Raw genomic sequence first — 18041 nt, 5'->3', positions numbered from 1 at the left:
GTCTGTGGATAGGGAGAGTAGAACGAGGAGGATGACATTATCCTGGATGATGAGCAGGAGCCAGGCCACCACACCACTTCCAGTTTAATGCAAATGGGGGCCTTCATGCTCCAGTGTTTTAACAGGGACCCCGTATAAAAAGCATAGGTCAAGGACCAGTACTGGGTGGCAACATACTTAGACCCCCGGTACAAACACAAAATGGCGGAAATGTTACCACCATCACAGAGGGCTGTCAGAATGGAGCACTTACAGGCCTTGCTTCGAGAAATGCTGCATTCTGCTTTTGCATGCGCTGGCAGAGGAGGAATTCCCACTCCCAGAGAAAGAGGTACCAATCCAACAGCGCCTGCAAGAAGAGGGCGGTTTGAAGATGTCTTGGTGACTTCTGATATGAGATCATTCTTTAAGCCGACCCATCGACAGGTCTCATCCGGATCCAGCATCAGGGAATGCCTAGACTGACAGGTGTCCGACTACATCGGGTTAACGGCCGATGTGGACGCTCTGAGAAGTGATGAACCCCTGGACTACTGGGTGGGCAGGCTTGACCTCTGGCCAGAGCTTGCCAAATTTACAATGGAACTGTTGGCCTGCCCCTCGTCCAGTGTCCTGTCCGAAACTATGTGACCAATAAGCGCACTCGCCTAGCTCACGACAGTGTTGACAACCTCCTATTTATAAAAATGAATGAGGCATGGATCTCAGAGAAATTCAACACATGTGACCAGTAGACCATGTATATGCATAACTCTATAAACGATTTATTTAATCTAGCACACGGACCTTTTTTCTACCTTTGGCTCACTTCCTTGTACAAAAAAATCACACCGTACTATATGCCCGTACCCTCCTCTTTGAAGAGGTTGAGCGGTGTCATATTTTTGGGTCCCGCAGCGAGTTGCTGGTATCAGTGCTGGTGTCAGTGGTCTCTATCTCGGTGCTGGTGTGGTGTCAGTGCTCTCTATCATGGTGCTGGTGTCAGTGCTCTCTCTCTATCTCGGTGCTGGTGTCAGTGCTCTCTATCTTGGTGCTGGTGTCAGTGCTCTCTATCACGGTGCTGGTGTCAGTGCTCTCTATCACAGCGCTGGTGTCAGTGCTCTCTATCACGGCGCTGGTGTGGTGTCAGTGCTCTCTATCTCGGTGCTGGTGTCAGTGCTCTCTATCATGGTGCTGGTGTCAGTGCTCTCTATCTCGTTGGTGTTGGTGTCAGTGCTCTCTATCACGGTGCTGGTGTCAGTGCTCTCACGGTGCTGGTGTCAGTGCTCTCTATCATGGTGCTGGTGTCAGTGCTCTCACGGTGCTGGTGTCAGTGCTCTCTATCTCGGTGCTGGTGTCAGTGCTCTCTATCATGGTGCTGGTGTCAGTGCTCTCTATCACAATGCTGGTATCAGTGCTCGCTATCACGGTGCTGGTGTCAGTGCTCTCTATCATGGTGCTGGTGTGGTGTCAGTGCTATCTCGGTGCTGGTGTCAGTGCTCAGTCTCTATCACTGTGCTGGTGTCAGTGCTTTCACGGTGCTGGTGTCAGTGCTCTCTATCACGGTGCTGGTGTCAGTGCTCTCTATCATGATGCTGGTGTCAGTGCTCTCTATCTCCGTGCTGATGTCAGTGCTCTCTATCTCGGTGCTGGTGTCAGTGCTCTCTATCATGGTGCTGGTGTCAGTGCTCTCTATCACAGTGCTGGTGTCAGTGCTCGCTATCACGGTGCTGGTGTCAGTGCTCTCTATCACGGTGCTGGTGTGGTGTCAGTGCTATCTCGGTGCTGGTGTCAGTGCTCAGTCTCTATCACTGTGCTGGTGTCAGTGCTCAGTCTCTATCACGGTGCTGGTTTCAGACAGTGAGGGAGATAGCAGCGGAGAAGCCAATCAGCAGGCAGTGCCAGCACCATGGCTGAGGATCAGCACTGGACTGGCACCTCCGGACCACTGCAGTGGAGCCCTGCATAAGTGGGAGTAAGGGCCGGGCAGAGGGAGGGGCTCAAGCACAGGTTGGAACACTGGGACACTGGCACAGGACTGAGCTGCCCTGACTGTGGCACTGATCATCTCCTGCACCCCCTTCATAGCCTACCCTGACCTTGCCTCTCCTCCATGGCCTTCATGCGCTCCTGAATTATCAAAATTTCACAGATAAAAAAAGAATGCTTGTCGTTGTCGATCCCAGATTCACTTAATACTTTTTTTATGTCAGTGTCCATGTTGTGGGACTATGTATGCACAGCTAGTAAGTATTTTGTGGCTGAAAATATGACCTGGAGGTTTTTAAGGTTCGCCTGCCATTAAAGTCAATGGGGTCCGCCGCGAACCTTGCGGTTCACGAACCTTTGGTCACGTTTTTGGTTTGCAAAACGTCCCGTAGGAAGTTCGTCCATCACTACTAAGTAAGTCCCAAAATAAAGTCCAACAGTGGATTTGTAGAGGAATCAACTTTCCAAGAGACAGCTTTCAAAGAAAATTGTGTACTCTTCAAACATACATCACTACCACCACCGTGAAAGTGGGGAGGCTTTCTGAGAGGCTTGGACTTAGTCAGGCGTATGCCCCCCAAGTCATATAGGCTTTATATATGGAATTCACCCGCTAGGTGTGGATACTCTACGGCCTCAGCTTACACCACCGCGTCACATAAGCGAGATGTTTGTTAATATCCAATGAGGGATGGAGTGATGATCTTGTACATAGAACCATAAAAGCAAAGGTCCAACATAGCGTAATATTGTCATAAAAGATTTTTTAATGAATAGACATTAAAAAAACTCACATTTAGAAGAAATCAAAAATGGCATGTACCTGAATGGGGAAACAGCGATGTCTGCAGAGGAGTCCACTCAGCGCGTTTCGACTACGGAGTCGTCATCTGGGGTCATATGATGACACCGTAGTCAAAACGCGTTGGCTGGACTCCTCTGCAGACATCGCTGTTTCCCCATTCATGTAAATGCCGTTTTTTATTTCTTCTAAATGTGTTTTTTTATGAATATTCATTAAAAAATCTTTGATGACCATATTACGCTATGTTGGACCTTTGCTTTTATGGTTCTATGTACGAGATCATCACTCCATCCCTCATTGGATATTAACGAACATCTCACTTATGTGACGTGGTGGTGTAAGCTGAGGCCGTGGAGTATCCACACCTAGCGGGTGAATTCCATATATAAAGCCTATATGACTTGGGACTCATTAAGCACCCGCACATCTTTTGTTAATGATCTATGATTGATTATTATTTATAGTCAATATATATACTTTTTTCACTCATATTTGCAATTTACAGGTTCATTCTACCGCTTAAAAAGTGGTTTATGCTTTTTCACTATTAGGGAATATGGTCCTTCTTGGTTTAAGATTTATATGGTGATACGTATAATCTTTTAAAACAAATATTTCCTGTTTTTGTCATAGTGCTACCCATATATTTTTTCTCTTTCTTCAAGTCATTTGAAAAATTTCAAGCATGCCATCATGATGTTGTTAGCCTAAAGCAGAAATAGGGCTTATATACTGCAGTGAATTTTTGCTATTAGCTGATCACAGGAATGAATGAGTTGCTTCAGTGAGGAATGGGGGAAGGCAAATGGGATTTCTGTCTTCTCACAGTCTTTATCCTATTGTATCATATGTCATCATACAGTATATTCAGCTTTAAATCAAACCTGCATTGTCTTGAAATGATGGTTGAGGTCAAATAATGTAATGTGAAATATACTTCTTTTCAGTAGCCCAGATTCGGCGACGAGAAGGTCAATGCCATATGTGGAAGCCAGATCATCTGTAGCTAAACAAAAGAATACAAATATATCAAACTACCTTTACCTAACTCAGTAAGCATTTGCACTAGTTTCAGTAATGGTACCGACATGGACAACAAATCAAAGTAGTTCTCACAACCACCACTTTAACCACTTGAGCTCCGGAAGATTTTGCCCCTTCATGACCAGGGCATTTATTTTATTTTTTTTGCTCTTTGACACTGCGCGGTCATGCAGCACTGTACCTAACATTTAAATTCATATAATTTTTTTTTCACACAAATATAGCTTTCTTTTGGTGGAATTTGATCTTCACTGGGTTCTTTATTTTTTTATTATATAAACAAAAAAAGACAAAAAACTATATTTTTTACTTTCTGCTGTAAAACATATCCAATAAAAAAATAAAAAAGATCAAATTTCTTCATAACTTTAGGCCAAAATGTATTCTACTACGTCTTGGGTAAAGAAAAAGTCAGAATAAGTGTATATCGTTTGGCGTGCATGAAAGTTATAGCGTTTACAACAGGGGTAGCAACCTGGGGAAGGGGTTAAGATCTAGGGGCAATCAAGGGGTTAACTGTGTGCCTAACTATCTGTAATTTGTGCTGATTTTACTAAATGATGTAGTAGCAGGGAGAAAAAAACAGCCACATTACTGTTCCGTGTAGATAACCCTGTGTTATTAGTAAACACAGGACTCTGTACTGTGATACGCTAAGCTGACCAGCAGGTGCCAGCCATAAACCATTGGCCGGGACCTGCTGACCGACTTGTGCTGTACTGAATCACAGTACAGTTGGGGTGTCGACGCACGCAACCCTCTACCCAGAAATGCCAGATCACATATGTTTATATGATCTGGCGTGGAGCGGCCGCTCTGTTGCAGTATTTTTGCAATGGGGCAGTCCGCAAGTGCTTAACCACTTAAGGACCGCTGCATGCCATTGTACGTCATTACAATGGCATGTACAGGCACAAGCACGTACATGTACGTGCTTGCCTTCCAGCGGGTGGGGGGTCCAATCGGACCCCCTACCGCTGGATGCGGCAGCGATCCGGGATGAGGGGATGGCCGTTTCTGGCCATCCCATCTTGATCGCTCCTGGCGAATGAGAAGCTTCCTCCCACTGTGTATTGTATACACAGGCAGGGAGGAAGTTATGTCATTCTCCTCGGGCGGTCTTATTGACCAGACTACGAGGAGAAGACACAGTAAGTCTGCACCAAACACTACACTGACACTAAATAACACACAGGCACACAAACCCCCCCCCCGATCACCCCCCCGATCACCCCCCGATGTCCCCCCCCCCCCGTCACAGTGTCACTGATTGCAGTGATTATTTATTTACAGTTGTAAAAGTAAAAACTGTCAGGGCAGTTAGTGTTAGGTCCAGGGTAGCCCCCTACCACCCGCCAATAAAGATTTAACCCCCTGATTGCCCTTAGAGTTAACCCTTTCACCCCCTTTTGCCAGTGTCACTAAGCGATCATTTTTCTGATCGCTGCATTAGTGTCGCTAGTGTCGCTAGGTAGCTAGTTATTTTTTTAGGTTCACCGCTAGGTACCCCGATATACTACCCAATAATGGTTTTAACCACCTGATTGTCCCTAATTAACCCTTTCACCCCCTTTTGCCAGTGTCACTAAGCGATCATTTTTCTGATCGCTGCATCAGTGTCACTAGTGTCGCTAGGTAGCTAGTTATTTTTTTAGGTTCACCGCCAGGTTTTTATAGCGCTAGGTACCCTGATATACTACCCAATAATGGTTTTAACCCCCTGATTGCCCCTAGTTAACCCTTTTCACCCCCTTTTGCCAGTGTCACTAAGCGATAATTTTTCTTATCGCTGCATTAGTGTCGCTAGTGTCGCTAGGTAGCTAGTTATTTTTTTAGGTTCACCGCCAGGTTTTTATAGCGCTAGGTACCCCCATATACTACCCAATAATGGTTTTAACCCCCTGATTGCCCCTAGTTAACCCTTTCACCCCCTTTTGCCAGTGTCACTAAGCGATCATTTTTCTTATCGCTGCATTAGTGTCGCTAGGTAGCTAGTTATTTTTTTAGGTTCACCGCCAGGTTTTTATAGCTCTAGGTACCCCGATATACTACCCAATAATGGTTTTAACCCCCTGATTGCCCCTAGTTAACCCTTTCACCCCCTTTTGCTAGTGTCACCAATCGATCATTTTTGTGATCGCTGCATTAGTGTCGCTAGGTAGCTAGTTTTTTTTTTAGGTTCACCGCCAGGTTTTTATAGCGCTAGGTACCCCCATATACTACCCAATAATGGTTTTAACCCCCTGATTGCCCCTTTCACCAGCGATCACAGTATAAGTGTCACTGGTGACGCTGGTTAGCCAGTTAGTTATTTAGGTTCCCCGTCAGGCTTTTATATTGCGCCAGGGACCCCCATATACTACCTAATAAAAATTTGAAGCCCCTGATTGCCCCTAGTTAACCCTTTCACCAGTGATCACCGTATAAGTGTTACGGGTGACTCTGGTTAGTTAGTTTGCTTTTTATAGCATCAGGGCACCCACCATTTATTACCCAATAAAGGTTTAACCCCCTGATCACCCGGCGGGTGATATCAATTAGGTTTTAGGGTCAGGGTCTGCGTCGCCCCAGGCAGCGCTAGGTTAGTGCCAGTACCACTAACACCCACATGCAAAGCATAAACCTCCCCTAGTGGTATAGAATCTGAACAGATCAATATCTGATCTGATCAGATCTATACTAGCGTCCCCAGCAGTTTAGGGTTCCAAAAAAACGCATTGTTAGCGGGATCAGCCCAGATACCTGCTAGCACCTGCGTTTTGCCCCTCCGCCCAGCCCACCTAAGTGCAGCATCGATCGATCACTGTCACTTACAAAATACTAAACACATAACTACAGCGATCGCAGAGTCAGGCCTGATCCCTGCGATCGCTAACAGTTTTTTTTGGTAGCGTTTTATATTTAAATCCGGAAGACAGTGCTTGGTTTTCGGGGTCCAGTACGTGGCTAGGCTCCCAAAAAGTCCCCCATATGTGGTATCCCCGTACTCGGGAGAAGCAGCAGAATTTATTTTGGGGTGTAACTTGACTTATGCCCATAGCATGTGTGAGCAATATATCATTTAGTGACAACTTTGTGCAAAAAAAAAAAAAAAATTGTAATATTCCTGCAACTTGTGGCAAAATATAAAATATTTCATGGACTCAACATGCCTCTCAGTAAATAGCTTGGGGTGTCTACTTTCCAAAATGGGGTCATTTGGGGGAGTTTTGTGTTATTTTGGCATTTTATGGCCTTCAAAACTGTGATAGGTAGTGAGGAGTGAAATCAAAAATTTGCACCCTTAGAAACCCTGAAGGCAGTGATTGGTTTTCGGGGTGCCGTACGTGGCTAGACTCCCAAAAAGTCCCACATATGTTCTATCCCCGTACTCATGAGAAGCAGCAGAATATATTTTGGGGTGCAATTCCACATATAACTATGGCATGTGTGAGCAATATATCATTTAGTGACAACTTTTTGTAAACTTTTTTTTTTTTTGTGTCATTATTCAATCACTTGGGACAAAAAAAAAATATTCAATGGGCTCAACATGCCTCTCAGAAATTTTCTTGGGGTGTCTACTTTCCAAAATGGGGTCATTTGGGGGGGTTTTGTGTTATTTTGGCATTTTATGGCCTTCGAAACTGTGATAGGTAGTGAGGAGTGAAATCAAAAATTTGCACCCTTAGAAATCCTGAAGGCAATGATTGGTTTTCGGGGTGCTGTACGCGGCTAGACTCCAAAAAAGTCCCACATATGTGGTATCCCCGTACTCAGGAGAAGCAGCAGAATATATTTTGGGGTGCAATTCCACATATAACTATGGCATGTGTGAGCAATATATCATTTAGTGACAACTTTTTGTGAACTTTTTTTTTTTTTTGTGTCATTATTCAATCACTTGGGACAAAAAAAAATATTCAATGGGCTCAACATGCCTCTCAGAAATTTCCTTGGGGTGTCTACTTTCCAAAATGGGGTCATTTGGGGGGGGGGGGGTTGTACTGCCCTGCTATTTTAGCACCTCAAAAAATGAGATAGGCAGTCATAAATTAAAAGCTGTGTAAATTCCAGAAAATGTACTCTAGTTTGTAGACGCTATAACTTTTGCGCAAACCAAAAAATATGCGCTTATTGAAATTTTTTTTACTAAAGACATGTGGCTGAATACATTTTGCCCTAAATGTATGACTAAAATTTAGTTTATTCGATTTTTCTTATAACAAAAAGTAGAAAATATATTTTTTTCTCAAAATTTTCGGTCTTTTTCCATTTATATTGCAAAAAATAAAAATCGCAGCGGCAATCAAATACCACCAAAAGAAAGCTCTATTTGTGGGAAGAAAAGGACGCAAATTTCGTTTGGGTACAACATTGCATGACCGCGCAATTACCAGTTAAAGCAGTGCAGTGCGAAATTGTAAAAAGACCTCTGGTCCTTAGGCTGTTAATTGGTCCGGGGCTGAAGTGGTTAAAAACCCAATAGTGCTTAAAAAATTTGAAACATGTTCTATTTCTAAAGTCCGTCAGATTTTTGGACAGCAAAGGGCCAATGGAGCCCACACACGATCGAATTGTCCGACGGATTTGTTCCGTCTGACTTTTGCTGTCCGGTCGTGTGTACACAGCATAAGTGTAGCTGCCTGCACTATGATTACACTGGTATGAGGTTAAATGCAATAAAAAAAAACAGTAAATATGTGCAGCACTACCACTAAATAAAGTTCTCAAATAAACTCGATAAATATGAAGCTGCTCACATAAATACAAAAAAGCACATGAAATTAAATATGGTATATAAATAAGATAAACTATATAAAGTGCTCTGTGCTTGTGAATGTTCATACTGTATGCTTCAAAAGAAGTGTTCTCAATGCTTCAAAATAAATAAATCCAGTGCTTCAAGTGCAACACTCTGCGCTTCCCTCCTTGATACCTTGGCAAAGACTCGGGGTGCTGAAGCCAAGCCAAAGGGGAGAGCCACAAATTGGTAGTAGTCTTCCCCTACTGCAAATCACAGAAACCTCTGATGCCTGAGAGGCATATGGGTATGTGCAAGTACATGTCCTGGATGTCCAAAGATGCCAGGGTGTCCCCCTGATGGAGTTCAGCGACTACTGAGTGAATTGATTCCATTCTGAACCTCTGTACCTTCACAAAGCAATTGAGGGCTTTCAGGTCCAAGATTGGATGTACCCCTTCCTTTTTGGGGACTACAAACAGATTGGAGTAGAACCCCTGAAACTGTTCCATTTCCGGAACAGTCACTATCACCCTATGGCTTAGCAGGTTCCTTACTGCCCCCAACAGGGCCTCCCGGCAAGCCGGGAGTAAGGGTATGCTGGAGGGGAAGAATCTGTTTGGTGGCCAAGAGAGAAACTCTTTCTTATAGCCTGATGAAATCGGGTTGCAGAGCCATTGGTCAAACAGCAGAGAGGACCACATGGCTGCAAACTCCCGAAGGCAACCCCCCACCCGAGTGAGGGGCAGGGGCAAACCTTCATGCTGAAACACCTTTGCTCGCTGGCTTGCTAGGCTTGCGAGTCCAGGGACGCTTATGTACCTCAGTAGTCGCCCTGTCGGAAGAAAAGGCCTCTTTTGAGTGGAAAATTAGGGCCCTTGCCTGCGGTGTGGCTCTTTACTTTTCCTGGACTGTGGGAGCAAGGTGCTCTTCCCACCGATGACATTCTTAAGAATGTCATCCAACGAGGCTCCAAATAGCCGCTCACCCAGGAAGGGTAGATCTGTCAAGGCTTTCTTAGATGCCTGGTCCGCAGACCAGCATTTCAGCCAAATCAGGCACTAGCAGCACCACTGCTGACACTGATGCCCTGGAGAGCAAGGGAAGCATATCCAGGGCCACGTCACAGACGTACTTAAGGCCGTGCACTAACTGGTTTGTCAGTTCCATGTAGACAGGAGAGGCCTGCTGCTTCCCCAACTCATGGTGCAATAGTTTTGCCCACTCAGTAAGTGTCTGCAACACTAATGCTATGGCCAGTACTGGTCGTATCGCTGACCCCACTACTGTAAACAAGGAACGGACCACTGCCTCGGTTTTCCTGTCAGTAGGGTCCTTAAATGCAGGAGTCCCTTCTACCAGGATCGCGGTTACTTTGTTTAACTTGGATACTGGGGGGTCCATTTTTTAAGAAGGCTCTCCTCAAAGGTGTAACACACTGCCATTCTCTTTGAGACCGAAAAGGTCAGTTGCGGCTTCCCAATTCCTTGTATATGAACTTAGTTCAGATACAGAAACACCTTAGATGTATGGGCTGGCTTACGGGACCCAAAAGGGACCACTATTTCAACAGAGGATCCTGCTGTAGTGCTTTGTCTTGTGCGGACCTGGACAGGGAATCATCCCTACTGTCCGATCGGGCCTGGTCAGCGTCCTCTGACACATCAGAGCAGGGGCCACAAGTCACTGCGGGGCCCAACTCTGAGTCAGAACTCCTTTGCGCCGCACACCACCTCCACGCTGGCAACGACCGACGACAAAACGTCCAAAGGCACTGCACTTTTTGCAGACAAGCCGGTTGCATTTTGGGGAGGAAACACCAGTTTCTGAAGCCATGCTGACCCACCCTGTCTGCCACCCTTGAGGACTTAGGACAGGTGCTCAATCCTACCCTCCTAGCTGCTGCAGATTGAGGGGCCCCCACCGCAGGACTCACCACCCCGATCGAGTACTGCGCTGTGCTGTTACAGGTGCCTGTGTCCAGTGTCAGCTCCCAGGTATCCAGAGCAAAAAACGTGCTGTTCTGAGGTACAGGGACCAGCGCTGAAGAGAAAAACCGTGCTAAGGCTACAACAAAATGCCCTGTATAAAGGACAACCACAAGGAAAATGGCTGCTGAACTTCAGGAAAATGGCCGCCGAACTTCGGGAAAATGGCCCCCGACCATGCATTCCACAGAGACTCACAGAAAATGGCTGACAAGTAACTGTACACAATGAATGAACAGAGATAATGGGGGCGGACAGCGATATGTCGGCAGCACATACAGAGCCCACAGACAGCAGCAGAGAGACCACAGACAACCAGTGCAGCCCACAATCCAGGATCAGAGCCCCTCTGAGGACCCCTGGCCCAGGTACACATACCGCTCAGTAGCCCAGTCATGCAGTGTCCCCCATGGGGGGGAGAATAGGGACAGGGAGAGAAGAGAGGGAGGAGAGGGACCCCCTAATCGACCTCCCAGGGAATGCCCAGCTGCTCAATCCCGCCGAGGCAGGAAGAGCTGTACTTACCATCCGGACGAGCTGGGGACATCCCATCACAGACCCACACCCGAGCAGTATGGGGGGGCTGCTGGCCACGGCACACTCTGACAAAGACATCGGTAGTCCGGTCATATGTGTGCCCCGGAACGTTGTGCTCACCGGCCGCCCCTGGAGCCTGAGGTGCATATCGTGGCCAACTCAGCGCATAGCTAGGGTCTGCACACGCTCGATGGCCAGGCCGGGGAGACTACAAGGATCTATATCATCCAGCCTGTCACCCAGCCGGCTGTTGATAGCAGATCACAGGATCTTAAAATCTTGCACTAAAGGCAAAATCCAGAAAAAAATCCCAGGACCAATGGTCCCACATTATGACATTGGCTTGCAGGTTGCAAAAAAAAAAAAAAACACAGCTTTAAGGATACTATTATTTTCTATCACAGTGTGGTACAATTTTCCCTGAGGAAGAATTTTGTATATGTGTATATTCGAAACGCTTTGGACTTTCCCATTAACTGGTTCCCGCCCCATGCACGGCTGGGCAAATGGGCATGCCTGTACGTCCCTTTTAATTTTGCCACCGTGCCATCATGTGCGCATGCCGGTCGGGTTGTGGGTCCCATGGACTTGATCGTCGTTGGTATACCAGCGATCGCCTCACGGAGAGGAAGAACAGGGAGATGCTAATATAAACAAGCATCTCCCCATTCTGCCTAGTGACAGTGTCACTGATCTCTGCTCCCTGTGATTGGGAGCAGAGATCAGTGACGTGTCTCAGGTAGCATGCCCCCCACAGTTAGAAACACTCCCCTGGACATACTTAACCCTTACACTGCCCCCTAGTGGTTAACCCCCTTCACTGCCAGTGTCATTTACACAGGAATCAGTGCATTTCTACAGCACTGATTGCTGTAAAATTGACAATGGTCCCAAAAAATGTGTCAAAAATGTCTGATGTGCCCGCCATAATGTCGCAGTCATGATAAAAATCGCTAATCGCAGCCATTACTAGTAAAAAAAATTTTTTTATAAAAATGCCATAAAACTATCCCCTATTTTGTAAATGCTATAACTTTTGCCAAGCAATCAATAAATGCTTATTGCGATTTTTTTTTACCAAAAATATGTAAAAGAATACGTATCGACCTGTTTGTATATGTTTATATATATATATATATATATATATATATATATATATATATATATATATATTCGTAAATATCCAAAAATGAAAAACGCCCGTAAACGAAACGCGGATAAACACAAGTTACGACGTTTAGCAGCTTTTGGCGCTTGAAATGCTTCTAAACTCAGCTTCTGAATCCATTTTTTGCGTTCCCAAAAAAGCCTCTAAACTCAACTGCCTAGAAACAACTATAAACGACTCTGTGTACATGGACAGATAAGGTAACATAGAGGAGAGTTCAGGAGCAGTTGAAAAAAATTCCCAACTGCTAGTAAAAAAAGTTTAGCAGCAGCAGTGTACATGAGGCCTTAAAGTGGTTGTACATCCATCTGGAAAAAAAAAAAGCAACCTGCAAGGCAAAGGCATAATGAGCTCGTATGCATAGCATACGAGCTCATTATGAATAACTTACCTGAGAACGAAGCCCCCGAAGCGGTCCTCCTTCTTCATGTCTGCCGTTGCCATGGATCCCGGAGTGACTTCCGGATCTCGCTGCTCCGGCGCTGTGATTCGCCAGAGCAGCGATGACGTCACTCCCGTGCATGCGCACGGGAGCCGACACTCGCGGCATATCGCCGCAATCTACGGCCTGTCCAGTGCGCTTGCGCGCCGCTGTCTACGCGCATGTGCTCTAGACAGTGGTGTCTGTCTTTTTGTAAATATCTCCTAAACCATATAGGTTCAGGAGATATTTCTTGGACTTACAGGTAAGCCTTAATCTAAGCTTACCCGTAGGTCAAAGTGGTTTGTAAGGGTTTACAACCACTTTAACTTGACAGATAGTAACCCACGCTTAAAACGTCCGTTTTGACACATTTATATGCATGTAGCGCTGGAAATGCTTGTAAACCAAGCTTCTGAATGCATTTTTTTTCCTTCCAAAAAATGCCTCTAAACAAAACTGCCTAGAGAAACAACTGTAGCCAACCCTGTGTACATGGACAGATAAGATAACATAGAGGAGAGTTCAGGGGCAGTTGAAAAAAAACTCCCAACTGTTCCTAAACATCCGTTTACAAGCAACAATGTACATGAGGCCTAAAAGGAAATGTTCATTCGTCTATTTCATTTACAATATTAAGTAACTGAATTACAATTAAAAAATGTCGATGTACAGTAGATCTCCCTTCGATTCATTAAATGCAAAGTGCATTAAGTGCAAAGAAATGTGGCAGAAATAATCAATTTCCATATGGTCCATATATATTTAAAGAGAACATAACAATCCTAAAGTTTTCCATTGACATGCAGTAAATGTAATTCGCAATAACACAGTCAGGTAAGGTCATAAAACAAGAAAAAACAACTCAAAACTGATAATTCAAGTGGACTGAGCAACATAGGGATTGCTTCAGCATGAGCTCTGTAGTGGGGTTCCCTCTTCTAACACCACCACCACCATGTAGTTCCTTTCCTCCTGCCAATAAATAAGTAGTACAATAAACAGGGAGAGTCAAACTCTTCAGCAATGGCTTTGGCAGGTGGGCAGACATGGAAGTTTAACAAATCGTATACCTGCAGAAATGTAAAACAACATTTTCAGGCACTCTGCTAGTGTGTGCCTAAACATTGGTGGACAATATTCTTTTTGCAGGTACCAGAAAAAGCTTACAAATAATGTTGTAAAAATACCATTTAGAAATGTCTGTATTAATCTCACCAGTCACCTGTCCCACTACAGAATTTAGGATCATCATAAATTCATGAACTTACCAGTCAATAATCTAGAAAACACAACAGATCTTCCAGCTTGTGACAAATACCAATAATTATGGTGAAATATGTTCTTGCTATAATTATTGCTGGTATTCCTGCATACAAAAAAAATACAGAAACATTGTACATCAGGTGACGTTCTATATGCATAAGCCATAGAAGTAGATAAAACGGACTAAATGTGCTGTAAAGCTCAAATTTCTTATTTCTTAAATGGATTTATATAATAAAAAATGTATTTTTAGACCACAAATATACTTCGCTCCAGATCAATTCCCATTCTTCTATTAAACATTTCTTCATAAATATTCTTACATTCCAAAGCATATTCCATTCTAAAATAAAATCATTACTTTAATGGGTGTTGGAGGTTCAGCCTGTTGTGCAGCTTGGATATCAGTAATTTGGAAGGTTCAATGTCCATCAGTTGTAAGCCCGTTGAAATATTTGTAAGGTCCTCCAAAGTGCAATCTGCTAACAAAAGAGTCTCTGCTGCCATAAGCCGGCTGTTTTTATCGTGAAGCTGGTGTGTTTGATGGAGGATACTCTTCATGGTGTCCTTCACATCCTAAAATAAAACATGAATTATTTCTTGCTTGCAAACATTATGTTCTATATAGCTAAGAATGTCCTTCACAATGCACAGCCCACAAATTATTTATGCATTTATAGATAATGAAAACTGACTGAAATGGTGTTCAACTGGTATAGAAGGAGCGTAGGTAGCACTTCAGTTCTCATTTGGTGACTTTTTAGACCAGTCTTTCTCAACCTTTTTACCCCAGAGGAACCATTGAAATCATTTTCTAGTCTTGAGGAACCCTTACTAAAACCAATTCATTGGTGGTCAGTGAAAAAAATGCCCCTTAATTTTGTTGTCATGTGGAATGAGGCAGCCCTTACAGTGGTGGTCAAAATGCAATCCCTTCAGATGGCTTAAAAGATTTTTGGCTTCATGCAACTGGCTCTACCAAGTGGCATTGACTCCAGAACTATTCCGGCATCCTAAGATAGGAGGTCAATCAGCCACAGCTCAAGGAACCCCTAGCAACCTTTGGAGGAACCTTAGGGTTCCACGGAACCCTGGTTGAGAATAGCTGTTCTAGACCTTAAAAAATATTTTGCGCTACTTATAATTTTTGCTTCATCAGCGAAGTTGAGCACCTATAATCAGTAATGGGTGTAATTGTGCTTTCAACATTTGTACCAAGAAACTTACTAAGTTAATGATAGTTTATATGGTGTATACTATAGCATTACACTTCAATATTAGATACACACGATTTGATCTATCATTGCACATGTAGTAGTATATATCAGAATTATTTGCACATGGTGTTTATATCTGATTTTTTTATGTATGCATCGTTGTACATGTAGTGATGTCCCCAATATTCAGAAATTACACTTGTTAGAGATGCTGAATACTGAGAGGAGAAGCATTGGTCAAGACATCCTTGTTTAAGATGTGTAACTGTCAGTAAATGTAGGCTCTGATGATGTCCTAATGGACGAAACATGTTAGGAAGAGCTAAATGCACTGGCCTCACATGCTGTTGTCTTAGGCTGAAGACAGCAGCATTTTATGTATGGATTTTACGGTACATGTTTTTACTTGTCTTGTTTTAATAAACCCAAATACTTTTTTCATATAATATTTTTTAGGTTGTGGAACTACTGTGTTACACAGGCCAGTGGAGTCCCATGAAAGGATTCAATCACTGGAGTTGTTTGCAGTTTGATCCTATTATTAATGTTACCATTCTAAAGCAGATGTAACCTAAGTGCATGAGGTTTAGTCTCTGGTAAGTGTGCATTCCACTTATTTGGTGATAGAATCCACATGAAGGGATCGTTTTTTCAGAGAGATTGTCTTCTATGTTTTGAGCTTATACTACTGGTGAATAGGAACAAGTGTCACTGTGGATGGATTTTATATGTGAATCTTCACTGTCTATCATTTTACCTCTTTGTTTTATAGTATTTCACATAAATGAATACATCACTCACATTTTTGTAAATATTTTCATGTGACAACACTGAAGAAATGACACTTTGCTACAATGTAAATTAGTGAGTGTACAGCTTGTATAACAGTGTAAATTTGCTGTCTCTACAAAATAACTCAACACACAACCATTAATGTCTAAACGGCTGGCAACAAAAGTGAGTACACCCCTAAGTGAAAATTTCCAAATTGGGCCCAAATAGCCATTTTCCCTCTCCCTCTGTGTCATGTGACTCGTTAGTGTTACAAGTCATGATGGAAGAGCACTCCAGTGGCAACCTGTGAAGCTCTGGTGAACTCCATGCTCAAAAGGGTTTAGGGTGTACTCACTTTTGTTGCCAGCTGTTTAGACATTAATGGCCGTGTTGAATTATTTTGAGGAGACAGAAAATGTACACTGTTCTACAAGCTGTACATTCACTACTTTACATTGTAGCAAAGTGTAATTTCTTCAGTGTCACATGAAAATATACAGTAAAATATTTACAAAAATGTGAGGAGTGTACTCACTTTTGTGAGATACTGTATATTTGTATTCTAAAGTCCTATCAGATCTGTTTTTCTGAAGATTTAAGTTTCACATTATGTTTGTTTTAATGGTATTTATGTTACATATAAATGGAAAAAAATGAGCTTGGTCAACTAATATGTTAATTACATGATACAACAGCAGCATTTACAAATATGTACACACCATATAAGCAAATAAATAAAGAAATAGTTCAGCTGACAAAATATGGCTAAAGTGATAAATCCTTCCTCAATGTGGTTATTTCAGAGGATATAAACCATTAAAGTCCTTCACATAATCCAAAAAGACATTGAAATGATAAGAGTATCCAAACACCAACAAAATCTTTAAGTGAAAAGAGGGTGGTTATAAGGAAAAGTCCCATACTCCGCTTGAGTGCTTTAGTCATATACTGCTTCCTCCAGTCTATATAGAATATAGATATCAGATATTCCAAACTGCTGACAACCAATAACTAGACAATACTCGTTTTGGTTTCTGAACATGAACTGATTTATATGAGACCCACACAAATATATACACCAGGATAACAATACAAACTGTAAACAGAAACTTAATGAACATGAGCTAATTAACTAATCATTTAACTAGACTAGGTGACTCAGAGATATGACCTTTCAGGGCAGCCTTGTTGTCTCCTAGCTCACTGATTATCATAAATATCAACAAACTCCTTCACACAATAGCAGAGTTAATTAGCACAAACAACAATGGGTGAAAGACCTTTAGAGCCCACACTAGACTTATTCACAGTAAACACATTATAGCAGGCAACAGACAGGCAGGTGGCTGGAGTTGATGACATCAGCATCTGCTATGAGTCCCGACAGTATGAAGTAGTCACTATTTCTAATATGGCATATACAGGGTTACTAGAGTTTGTGTGCCTACTGGTGGCTGGAGTTGATGACATCAGCATCTGCTATGAGTCCCGACAGTATGAAGTAGTCACTATTTCTAATATGGCATATACAGGGTTACTAGAGTTTGTGTGCCTACTGGTGGCTGGAGTTGATGACATGAGCATCTGCTATGAGTCCTGACAGTATGAAGCAGTCACTGTTTCTAATATTAAAAAAGAGGGTAATATCCGCGCTTGGTAAAAAACAGCATGCAGCAGCTGAACACTATAACCCAGATATAAGGTATAAATGAATGTATAGAAAAAGGTGCAGAGCTAAAATACATGAAGAAAGTTGTTGGGCACAACTTACAAAAAAATGCAAATTAGTGACCATATAATGTGAAGAGTGTTACCATAAATCACATATAAAACAAAAAAATGCTAAATACTGCAAGAAACTTGAATAAATCGGATATAAAATCACATATAAACTAAGAAATTGCTAAATACTGCAAATAAATAAAACTTGCATAGATCAAGCAAAACTCTGCGCATGAGCGATCGCTTTTTAAACGTCTGTATACAGGACATTTTACTTGCTAGCAACTCTTTGTTTTAAACCTGTTTTATGCTAACTGGAGACTTGTGGAAGCTCCCAAACAGCATTTGTATAATTTATTCAAATTTGTTTGATGAGACAATATCACAATATTTGTGCACATCTTGCAA

The 18041-nt window shown here is 43.0% G+C and overlaps 1 protein-coding gene across 1 annotated transcript in view; it reads right to left on the bottom strand.

Moving 5' to 3' along the window:
* Positions 1–18041, bottom strand: part of LOC143930334 (microsomal triglyceride transfer protein-like) — a 250550-nt gene that overhangs the window by 103875 nt on the left and 128634 nt on the right. Inside the window, exons 12-14 of the mRNA XM_077454590.1 lie at positions 14282–14496; positions 13926–14023; positions 3658–3779 (exon numbers count right to left, since the gene is read on the bottom strand). Of these exons, the coding sequence (XP_077310716.1) occupies positions 3658–3779; positions 13926–14023; positions 14282–14496 (435 nt within the window). The remainder of the gene's footprint in view (positions 1–3657; positions 3780–13925; positions 14024–14281; positions 14497–18041) is intronic.

The sequence above is a fragment of the Lithobates pipiens genome, unplaced genomic scaffold (genome assembly GCF_037356315.1).
Source record: "Lithobates pipiens isolate NorthernLeopardFrog02 unplaced genomic scaffold, aLitPip1_a1.2 Scaffold_25, whole genome shotgun sequence".
NCBI lineage: Eukaryota > Metazoa > Chordata > Amphibia > Anura > Ranidae > Lithobates > Lithobates pipiens.
The sequence above is the reverse complement of the archived record's forward strand: the minus strand, read 5'-3'. Positions and strand labels throughout refer to the sequence as shown.